At 35.6% G+C, this 12,774-nt stretch overlaps 1 protein-coding gene across 4 annotated transcripts in view; it reads right to left on the reverse strand.

The window, feature by feature from the left end:
- Positions 1–918: 918 nt before the first annotated feature.
- The window catches only part of LOC149084713 (F-box/LRR-repeat protein 20), a 39,314-nt gene continuing 27,458 nt past the window's right edge, over positions 919–12,774 (reverse strand). For all 4 annotated transcript variants that reach the window (XM_089235138.1, XM_089235136.1, XM_089235139.1 and 1 more), the window contains one exon: positions 919–12,729. In XM_089235138.1, the coding sequence (XP_089091264.1) occupies positions 12,622–12,729 (108 nt within the window). In that variant the 3' untranslated portion in view covers positions 919–12,621. The remainder of the gene's footprint in view (positions 12,730–12,774) is intronic.

The raw sequence follows: 12,774 nt of genomic DNA on the forward strand, positions 1-12,774 counted from the left end.
CCGGGCACGGCCCGAGGGGCCCCACAAAAATAAGATCTGGTTGAAATTTTCAAGTATTTGTTTGGTAGGGCCTCAGAAAAATCCGGGGGCCAATGATACTCTTAAGACGGCCCTGCATATGAGTGACTGACCAAATGTCCGGGCGATATTTCGTCAGGATGGGGACAAGTTAGTGAGTGATCAATCGTGTGAGTATGCGATTGAGTGAGTGGGTGATTTGTATGTCAAATTTGTTGCATCTAGGATCATGTATCATTCGCAATTCTTTTGCATCTTTTCATAACTGCATTGTCTATATGCTCATAGGTGTATATATATAACTTGTATAATGAGTTTTCGTGGGCCCCACTCGTGGCCTGCAGGCGATGTGCGTCTCTGCACCTGCCCGTGTGTTTCCCCCTTATCTTTCTATTGATATATCATTTCATGTGGAACGAGTGGGGAAGTGTGTGTATGGGGTGAAGTTGTGTAATTAAGGGGGTCCTTGCTGCTGGTTGGCTTGTGGCTTGCTGGTCTTGGATGTCGTTGGATTTTTCCACGGTGGCTCATGTCTCCCGAGACGGACCAGCTTATATATCCCAGGAGGACAGAGCGAGAGTCACGGTTGGTCTGGTGGTGATTTACTGACTGAGTGAGTATGTAAGACCCACTCGGAAACTCATACGATCACTCACCCAATCATTTAGTCCTGTCCGGGGCGAAACGTCGAGGGTGAATTTTCCGGACCCCTATCTAGATTTAGGACAACTGGGTGGACAATGTCAGATTACAGATTACCATTTCCACTCGAGGCAACATTGGCCCACTTGTTGAGACGACCCCCCACACACAGACAGAAAATTTTAAGAAAACTAATATTATCCTACGAACACAATAAAATTGCGAAAAATAATCAGCAAAAGAATATTTCATTTTTACGGCAAAAATACATTTTTTTGTTTTTTTTTTGTTTTAATGGTAAAAGCTGGAATACAGATTTTTTTTGTTTGTTTTCGTCGAGAAAAAAAAAGAAATGCATATTCTTTCATAATCGCCATACATTCATCTCTCAACATTCACTAAATATATATATATATCATTCGCAACAAACATTATTCATCTCTCAACACTAACATTAATTTTCTTTACATTTAAAAGAAAAGAAAACTCGATGAATACGTATAAAAAAGAACTTTCACTCAAATACCGAGACCATATTAAATTTTTAGGGCAAGAAGTAACTGGATCGAGCAACTACTAACAGCGACATTAGGGTAAAAGGGTGGATTGAATATTACCATCATAATAAATCAAAAAGATCATGTCATGATAGCATTCGTTATATAATATTCGTCAACAATATACTCCAATACTTACAAATGCCTATATGCGTAAAAATTTGTCAGAGTTATTCAATATGGTTTCCTCGGTATAGTACATATATATATATATATATATACACATATATAACCCATATCTGCATATTTCATAAATTATGAAATACCATTTACTAACAAAGTAATGATTGAAACACAAGAGATAAATTTCGAGATAGATTTTTCGAAAGACGTGATAATTAGAAATGTGGAAGAAAGTCAGAAATCCTGTACTTCAAGACAGTTCAGATTTCAAAGTTTCTACGGTATATAGCAGGGATGCATAACCTTATGCATAACCTTTTCAGTCCGCGAGCCAGATATGCTATATTTCTGACGCTCGAGGACCAGAAACTTGTACATAAAGGGTGGCCGTATCACCTGCATTTTACGGGACGCACCCCCTTAGGTCAGTATTACACTCTACAGAAGTTTAATAAAAGATATTTTATAAAACCTTGAAAATAAATGCAGCAAATAAGCGTATCGGTTATATTCGAGCGAATTTAACTAATAGGCTTATTGGTTGTTTTTCCAAGTTTTGTAAAAGATCAAGATCTTTTATCAAACTTTTATAGTGTAATCCCAGCAGTAAATTTGACTGAATATTTTTTTATGAAATGTCGCGTTTTTTTCCTCCTATTTGCAATGAGGATCAGTTGAACTCTGGAAATCAAAAATTCAATTATGAATATGATCAATGATTAATTATAATTAAGAATCATGACCAGATTTTTATGCTAGTTATGACTCTAAAAATCGTTCATAATTAATGTTGGTCATATAAATATTTCTTAATCTCAGATATTTATCATTCATATATATTTTTTTTTTTTGGCGAATTAAATTTTGTGATTTCTATTACCCATCAATTTTTCGGCTGTAACTGATAACTTTGTTTGCCTTAAACAATTATTTCTGCCGTGAGTGGCAACTTCACTTGCCCTTGACATATTTTTCGACTGTAATTGGCATCTTTACTTGAATTTGAAAAAAAAAAAAATTGGCTTGTAAATTGGAAGTTTACTTCACTTGATAACCTTTCTGATGATATACCATATTTTTATGAAAGGAACAAGGTCAGCCTAGGTATTTATGAGTAGTGATACTCATAGTCAAGGCTCGGATTTTTATGCCCTAAAGATGAAATGTCGTTGCTGATTAGGTTAAAAAAACCTGAATTTATCGATCATTTCATCTTTAGGGGCATAAAAATCCCTGCCCTACTTAATGATAATTATCTATTGTAACAACTTTTGAAGGCCGGATGAAGCCCCTTGGCGGGCATCATTTGGCCCGCGAACTGGAGGTTGTGCATCACTAGTATACAGGGTGTCTCAGAACTCTGCCACCAAAATTTGAAGGGGCGATAATACAAATCAAGACAAACTGGGATCACAAATCATTTTTACGGTTAGAGAACAGTGGTTCTTAATTAGGGTTTTCTGGAACAGTTTCATAGGGTCAGTGAGCATTGCAGGAAAGACACTTGTTTTAAATTGTACAGGGCTTGACAAATATAAAAAATATTTAGGCGAATGTTCTAGGAGACACAAGCACGATTTTTTCTCATGAAAAAAACAGTCCTAAATATTTTTCTATCACTTTTATGGAAGTTAGTGACCCTTTCTCATACTAGAATTCCCACAGAAATGCAAATCAGAAAATTTTCTGATTCCTCAGATTGCAATTTAGCAATCACGTGTAGAAAATTTTAGGTGTCAATACTGATTTCCCGGTCGTCATGGTGACCCTGCACCTGGGATTTTTCAAGCACTGAAGTAAATACACTGGATATTAATTCCAAAAAAGGAGATGCACACAGTCTTCATCTTAATAGCAAAGGGTCATAGACCACAAAAAATAAAAATTCCTGGGTTAGAGAACGTTGATTAAGTCATTGACACTAAAAAAGGAGTGGAAAAATGATCCTAAAGTAACCTAAAAAAAAATATATTTTCCTTGCACTTACATAATACCAGAGAGAAAAGAGATATTATTTTCATACGGAATCACCTGTTTGACTATTAGTAAACTATACATGCACCTTGTAATCATTTCTCTGAGCAATTTCTAACAAATTATAACATGCCAGGAAGCAGGGGCAGCCAGAAATTTCTTTCGGGGGGGGGGGGGGGGGACACCAAAGTGATAGAACATGGCCATCTTTTTCCCTGTGTTTGCTCATCGTCTCACATTTCGGGGGGGGGGGACCAGACACCCCCAAGTTCCTCCCCCCCTCGCTACGACCTTGTCGGGAAGCTTTGTATGTGTATTATATAAGGCTCTAACCAGAGAAAGTATTCAAGACAGATCTTTGGAGGTGGCACAACAAATTTCTCCCCTGAGAACTTTTAGTTACCAACCTTCAAAAGTCTTTTAAATTACCAAAAATTGATTGAAATCACATATAAAAGCATTTTCTCTCAGTATTTTTAATTTCTGAGTCTCTCAAGAGGGGGAGGGGGAATTCCTTAACTCAAAGCCCCTCCCCTCTGGCTCTAATATAAATATTTATGATGTCAGAGTTATGCATATGATTTGTGTTTAAGAAGTGCTGCAACTGGAAAGTGGGCATTTTCCCATGTTGCTCCTCATGATGTGAGCAAAGTTGCCATATTTTAGTGATGCCTGAAGTTCGGACAATGCATGTAAATTCCGCATGCAATAAGTGGATTGTGGGACTGGGCTCAGTTGGAAAAATTGTTTGTTTTGGTGCGCACTATCAGCGCTCTGATTTTGGCAGCAGAATTCTGGGACAACCTGTATAAATCTATAGCTTTGTTTTGATGTATCTCACCACTTGTGCCACTCGGAACATTGCCTCTATAATATCGCAACATGGTTTATTACAATGGTAACACGCAACAAAAGGAAATATGAAGATTTGAAAATTTTCACTCTGAAAAAGACAATTTTGATTATTTTCTGTGTGCATCACATTCAATAATAGATTGTGCAATTTTTATAGTTGATGAAAATGCCGTCTATGACAATAATAATTATGAAGCATTGATCTGTTCATGAAGTTTTTGAGAGAAATTATTAAACATTTTCTTCCATCAAATATCATGGCGAAATGCGTGGAAATATTTTCTTAATTGCACAAAACTGAAAGGAAATAGAATTTCATCGATTTAAATTAGAAAATTTTTGAATCATTCGGAAAGAGAATGTTACAACACCTCAAATGGTTACTCGTTATACGTTGCAGCAACACAACATTTTGCATATTGAAATTTTACGCTTTTTAAATAAAAAAGTTATACAAGACAGAAAACTAAGCAAAATGAACACATGAACTTGTAAGTACAGACCTGCCAACCTTGAAGACGCAAGCCCTGTAATTTTCTCACAAAAATTCGGCAACCATACCTTAATTTCCCATGCATAATCCGCAGAATAGAAGTCAGATAAAGAATTTGCAGAGTAGACGTCAAATAAAATTAGCAAAATATGTGTATATTTTTATAAAGTAACAGACTGTGCATGGATGCAACATTTTCTCTGAAAACCACAAACACTTTCCTCAAATTTCTTAAGATTTCATTAAAGGGAGAATAAAATTTATTCATGTAGAATTAAAGGGCATTTTTTGTTCTCAAAGTATCGAAATGCCAATGTGATACTTATTGCAGTAAAATATGCACTTTTTGCATGTTTGAAATATTCATGGGTATAAAATATTTATTCTAGAACTCTATGAAACTCTCTAGAAACTCTCTTCATTAAATATGATCAGACATGCCAACTTCTGGAATCCACAAATAGAGATTCGCCCGGGGTAGGATCCTTTCCCGTGCACCCAATAAAAAAAATTGTGGTTTTTTTTAATCAATTGACAATAAGTGTCCCCATCCCCCTCCTCCCTAAGCAGGTCCTATGTAGCACCTATATAAGCAGAATATAATCATCTTGGGTGTTACTAGTGATGGATGATCTTGGGCATACAAAGTCATTGATGTCATGACATCCTGAAAGCTCAGGGAAAATCTAAAAAAATTCTGATCTAAATGAAATCGAAAAAAATTTTTCTTCCAAATCTGATTTTCTGCTAAAATCTGGAGAAATTTTTAACAAATCTGGAGAGCTGGAAGAAGAGCAAAATATCCAGAGTCTCTGGCCTAAATCTGCAGAGTTGGCAGGTCTGTAAGTACATGATCAAGAAATTTTTGATTAGCAAATATAGATGTATAATTATTCACACAATCGCATACAAACTCCATTCTAAAAACAAATTTTTTGATACATCACATTAACATGTTAAAACCATCACTAGCCATCAAATCAGGCCTAATAAAAAAAAATTTATGATATATATATATATATACATACATGAACGACATCTAAATTATTTCATAGTAGTGATGCAAATAATAAATCTTCATACATTTATAGATTATTTCGGCTTTCCCCTGATATTTTTTGGTTATTATCCTCCTTAACAAGCACCAAAAAGTTGTTTTAAACCACTTCAAAGAGCTAACAAGATTCAAACACTCTGATCATTGCTCTCACCTCAAACTTTTAGCTGGCTTTTTATAATAGTTTAGTGCCCGAATGCAGGCCAAGATACATATGCTACTTAGCAGCAGGAAAGTAGCATATGTATCTCAGACCTCACAGGGTAAAACAGTTAGGAACCTGGAGTCAAACCTCCATGGGGGGGACATGAATATTTTAGTACACAAAAATAAATTCTCTATTAATGTACTTGTACATGTCTTTGGTTACAATCATTTACTTTTTCTACTTCCTGCTTTTTTGGGTATATGAATCTTCAAATTTTAATTTGACACCCATATTTTTTCAGTAGTTTTTTACTGTTTTTCTTCAGACACTCCATTGGTGGGGTCGTAACTATGCTGGGGCAACCGGGAACTGCCCCTGGGCTGAATGGGGGCCCCACAAAGTTAACATTTGTTTTGCATAATCATGACGTTCTCAAGAGGGACCCCAAGGAAAAATCTACTCTGCGGCCTCGAGTAGATACACTACGTCCCTGTGTGTTGGACAGTTCTCCTGTTGTGGCATATGTCTGAATATAGTAGAAACAACAAAAATTTGTAGAGTCACATACTTATGTGCCCTATAGATCCGTCATTTCCAATGTTTTTCCAGTAGTGAGCACTGATTATGCTCACCAGAAGTGTATCCATAAGCCAACTCTGATATATGCTTAGATTCAAATCAATACAATAGAGTGTGTGGCGAAGCCAACATCAGATCATTGCCCAATACATTTTCTAATAAAGTAGGCTTTCTATTGATATTAAGCTGGTGCAAGGCAGGAAAACAACTTATGGAAAAAAAATATTCCATTGAGAAATCAGCTTCACGAAATACATATGGGTAAATCCTTGCCTAAATACAAAGCTTCTCAGGAGGTAAGATATCTTGTCAATGTGTCTAAAAACAATGCATAAGATTTGACAAGATATCTCATGAGAGGGTTGGAAAGATTATTAGACCAAGACACACTTTGAACCCATGCAGTGATTTATAACCAGTCCTGCACAGCAAAAAAAGTAGCATGTCATTTGGCTGCCAGATGCCACTAAAAAATTATGTCAGTCCAAACAGCCTTAACATTGATCATTCTTGTTGCATGTAATTTTCTGCACACAAGAGCTGATTAGATCGCGACCAACAATTTATTGCTGATTCTGAACAGCAGTCTTTAAAGAGCCTTATTAGATAACACACATAGAACCTCCATATACGGTCACCTTCTTGAACCATTAGTCAATCAATGTCAATAGCACCTTGATACATCAGTTAAAATTATCCTTTACACTGAGAAATGCCATCACTTTCATGAGGAAAAAAAAATCATTGCTTTTAGCCCCCTTCTGTCAAATCACTGAATAATCCTGTTTGACCACAATAGCTTTTAATCAGTTCAAAAATTTACTCATTACAAAAGGGGGGTATAAACACATATATGCCAGCCCAATGCTATACGTTATCAGCCTCTTACCTTTTGTACAAAAAGCCTTTTATTAGTTGTTCATTATTACTATTAATTACTGCCTTCCATCTTACTGATAAACAGTTCGATAGAAAAAGTGGCAAGTAATAATGTCTTTTCCTAATGTAGCACGTTATAAATTACAAACAGTTGCTTATAGATCACCTAACACGCAAGGATTCGTGATGTGCAGTAATTTGGTAAATGAGTGACTTGGTTAACCAGCAAAATTTTTCAACAAATTTTGACTCTATTAACTACTGATGATTCCCATTACGAGCAAAAAAACTCTTTTTTTTTTTTTTCGTTTACTCACTTTCACACAATCACGACTGAAACAAATTTTCTTTGTTTTTGGCAACACACACTGTGGAATTGTAGATAATTTTCTCCTGTGCAGTCTCCAGTCATCATGCCAAATGCAACAAAATCTCCAAGAGTTTGGGAAAAAAAGATTTCCACATCATGCACTGCTTCAAGATTATCGATAAAGCCTGGAATGAATGTCACTAAGAGAACCCTCAATTCAGCTTCAAGAAAACTGGGCTGATTGTGTTGTTGAACGTTATTTTAAGAGTTTAACTTACGAACAATAGTCACAAGTTGTCAAAGAGACTGTCCTTGGAAAAGAATGTGTGACTGGAATAAATTTCTGTAGAAAAGAACCCACTCAAATGAAGCTTTCTTCCTTTCAAACCAAGCACAACTCAGGTCTATCACCATGGCAATTTAATACCCAGCGAGTTTTGCCAGAAGTGTAAGAGTGTGTGTACCTAACAGTCCAAGTCTCTGTGGCCAGATTTTTTAGCAGTACCACTTCGAGGTGCAAACCACAGAAAAAAAAACTGCAGCCGACCATCACTGTGATGTCGGTGGGGTTCGAACCTGGGACCATGACCACTCAAATAAAGCTGTAGCAGTGCGAGCAATCTGTCCAACAACACATACACAATGTAGTTTCCCATTTCTACAAAACCCTTCCTACAAAGGAGTCAAAAGCAACTGTTATTGGATAGGCTCCTTTTTCAAGTCACGCAAAAAGAAAAGGATTGCAGTAAGCCAGCGGATGAGTATAATTATATTGATTACATGCAAATTTTATGTTATTTTTATTTATGAGTATGGATAATTGTAGAACGAATCATCCGAGTTTCCATTATTTCCTATGGGAGAAGTTTGATTTGATATATGAGTGATTCGGTGAGTGAGTATTTGCATGACACAAATTATGCTCATTAACAAAAGTTCCACTGTACAACCAATTTCAGAATCTTGGAATTCAGAATCATTTTCCATTTTAAGACAGGCTGCCTTAGAAAACTGCTGCCAAATATTTTAGCCCTCAAAATCACCATTTCTTTGCTGATTTTTCATTCATTTAATTTTGTCATTAGTTACTCATTTTTTCGGGGGAGGGGAGCAAGGGCAATGATATAAAGAGGTTCTACTTCATAACCATAAAGTATACATGATCACGAATAGCTTATATTTTCCTCTGAAAAATCCACATAATAATGGTTTCTATCACCCCGATTTGAGATCAATGCAATGTAATGTCTTTGTTTTTTTAAAGCATATGTTCAATTTCATAGATGATAACATAATAAACTCATTCACCAAATTCATTTCAAAATAATAAATACATAAAAAAATATTTAAAGAAGAATAAAGTTCCACATAATCTTCACTACATGATTACAACTAGCTCTGAACAAGGATAAATACATTATGATCATTTGTATAATCGCAATTGAAATTCATATGATGTATTCCCCCGCATTAGCTGGCATGCCGTAAAAATCAGGGGGACACCTATTTTATGAATGTTGGAGTGTGGTCCATTTCCATGCTGGACTGCCTTGATGTTTTCTGGCATGCTGGGTATTACGAGGGAATATAATGTAATCAATAACTAATCAAATTTGTCGGACTAAAATTCATTATTTCACCTAGCAATAGTATAGAAATACAAAAGATAATGTTCACTACCTCAAATAACAAACGTAGCAACATTCAACAAAAAATTCGGAGCTTGGGTAACATTTAATACCAGACTAAAATGCAACCCAAAACAAAAAAGACAATAAATAACATAATTACAACAAAGCGTTCATTAATGTAACAAAGTTGGACAATAGTGAGCATATACGTTCATGCCATCGACCTTGATATCACAATACAGTTCTACTACATATGCGAGCGAAACTGAAACAGAGAACTTCATAATCTAAATATTTTGCAACCCACAAGATATTCTTCCATCATAACATGATATAAATAATGATCATTAAATATTATTTATAAATAAATTGCTTTCATTAATATCTTACACATACATATCGTTACCATTATTGAATCACTAATATACTAATGAGGGATTAATTCATATAAAAAAAAATTCATTAAAAATTCTAACCGAAAAAAATCTCTCTATACAGCAATGGTTCCTAACCTGTATGTGTCTAGAAACATATGTTATAGTGCCCATAAGACGTCTAGCATGAATGTTCAAATTCACCATCAAAACTGGAAAATTCATCAACAGGTTAGGAGCTACTGCTATACAGAAATAGCGCAAAACTCAGAGAGCCCTACATAAATAGTTTTAAAATTTATAAGTCAACATATGTTTTAAGGTTAACTCCAACGCATGCCACTAAAAGTACTGCATCAGATGACGGAAATAAGTTTGAAATGATTTAAGTAAAATGATGACGAATAAATAACCATTACATCTCTCATCCTATTTAGTCTTTTTAAAAACAATGTATTCCTAAATTATTCCGTTTCCACAACAAAAGTAAAAAAATACAGATAAAAATACAAGCATTGTTCATTTCAAATTACTCAGTGGTATCAAAACTTTGGAGTTCAACTCATTAGGATTAGTTTGTATGATGCAAAAAATTTATTTCTCCAAAACAAATTCTTTTCTTTGAACTTATCACATAATAAAACTGAAAATCTCTAATTTGAAATGGAATTAAAATGTGCCCTTTAGCTATTTTCAAAATAGCAGTAACTTTACAAATGTCCCATGTGGAAACCATTGCAAACAAATTTAGAGTTATTCTCAAAAAGAAAATTGAAATTCAAACATGGCTGTAATTACTACAGACTTAGAAAATATATTGTTTCTAGCTTGTCTTTAAGAATTTTGTTAAATTATATTTATGGCAGGTATACATAAGTGTCATAACAAATTGGGCTATAAACTTGAAATTAGAGGTTTGATTTTCTGTACATTTAAAGGATATGTTTTATGACAGTATGGGGCCATACCCAAAAACAACCGGAATCACCTTATGGTAAAAGGGGCATCCGTAGTATGCAGTTCTACTACTAGTAAGTGTAAGAAACGCCTCTTGAACCAGTGTGCTAAGCCAAGCCCGTCATTTTGGGTTGGAGTGTTTTGAAGAAGTCCCCCCCCCCTCCCCACCAGCTTCAAAAAATACAGTAGAATGGTATGTATATATATGCATACATTGAGCACATGTCCCCCCCCCCGGAAAAGTTGCAATGACAGCCCTGTACTTGGGAAGGTTGAGCATCTGTGAATCTTTTCCATGGAAGCTGTTTAGCCTGGTTGTGGAAGACTTGCTTGCACAGCGTGCGGCTAGTGTACAAATGGTTTTCTCATTTCAAAGAAAGAGAAATGATGACTGATGACCAACCACACTTTGAACATCCTTCAAATTTTCTGTCCAACTTCCCATTTCATTTTAACATGAGAAGGGTAATGTATAAGGAATCCCTTTCTCAAAGTCAGACTGTTATAACTCTGCTATCTACTTGCATTAGCTGAAAAGATTGCACAACATTGTGTAGCAGAAAAGACAGGGTTTGTGGGAAATTGTTGACTGGTTTTTCCATCGTGACAATGTTCTGTTTTCACACAGCCCTCAGTGTTCCAATCTTTAACAAGAAATTTTGACTCCTATGCCCCAGCTGGCTTATTCGCCTGATTTAGCTTTGTGTGACTTCTACAGATTTCCACAGATGAAGAGACACCTAAAATGACCGCATTTTTCTAAGGTGGATGAAGTGAGAAAAAAAATTACATTATCACTTGATGAGAGTCTTTGTGGTGATCATCATAACGATAAAAGAAAAGCTCCCTTTGAATAATATTCACTTAGTCATTTTGTATTAATATCACCCACAAACTGAAATATGCATACATTTCATATTTCAGAAATATTACCTGATATACATATCTCATATTACCTGAAATATGAGAGAGTAAAGAAAGCCATGATGATCTATCATTTACAGATGATTTCTGGCTTCATGTGATCTAGCAACAACCCTTCTCAATAGTGAACATGGCTAGGACCTATTCCTCATAAGTTTGGGCTCTGGGCAAATATGAATTTTTGAAGGCTCCACTTATAATGTTCTTTGAGTCAGAGGTGTATGAAAGGGGGAAGGTATGTGGGAACACAAAAAGCAGCTAAATTTCGGGCAGTGAAAATTTGTGGGCCTTGGGCACATGTGAGAAACAGGCCTTGAACATTGCAATAGCTCTTGAAAAGAATTTTAGCATGACTTAGATTAAAAGCCTCCCACAACAAAACAAAACTTACAACATGTAGAGATGAATGTAATGCCTACACTATAGGTAAGATTGATATGAAAATGACTGACAATGGGTGACAATGCTGGATACATAAATAGAGAAATGCATTGCCGGTGACCAAGATTTCAGTTTTGATGCATCCTCTCACAGGGGCAGCACTGGCTGTACATTGTTTTAAGATGATTTGCTCAAGCACCTGGTCAGTTGTGGTTGATTCATAGGCTGTGTTAATATCACTTTTCTTAAATTTGCATTTGATTTGATTACATTTAAGTAATATTATTTTGCAACAAAGATTTTTTCCTAATCATTAGTTCCACTTACAAAATTCAAGTTTTTAGGAAAGGCTGAGTTAAAACTTATGGAGTAGATTTTCAGACCTGCATTGTATGGGACTCCAACAAAAAATAGCACTGAATTTGTACAGACACTAATGCATAACATCTTATTACTTTCACCAACACAGTATAAAACCACTTCAATCAAAAATGACACAGAGATTGATTAGAAAGAATAGTCATCCTCAGTAATTAATTTGCTCAAGCAATGAATTCCCAGACAGACTTTCCAAAAAGATCAGACCTCAGGAGAATGTGTTTTTAGCAAACAGCGAAGCACGTGTTCAACACCCTGATTGGGGGCCTGATGCATATCATCAACCAGCTTCTTATATAGCTGTATTTTTCCCCTTAATTTTGCACTGATCTCCACAGTTCTCACAGAATTATACAACATCGACAGTATCTTGGTCTTCCTCCACCAGCTGATGGTGGTGGTGTGACTGGAGCGAAATATGCATGAACTTTCAGATCTGGTAAGTGGCTCTAAAAGAAAAGAAGCGTTAAAACATTTTTGAAGTGATGAAAAAA

The sequence above is a fragment of the Pholcus phalangioides genome, unplaced genomic scaffold (assembly GCF_987345545.1).
Source record: "Pholcus phalangioides strain wild (caught in Gottingen) unplaced genomic scaffold, Ppha-v1.0 ptg000008l_1, whole genome shotgun sequence".
NCBI lineage: Eukaryota > Metazoa > Arthropoda > Arachnida > Araneae > Pholcidae > Pholcus > Pholcus phalangioides.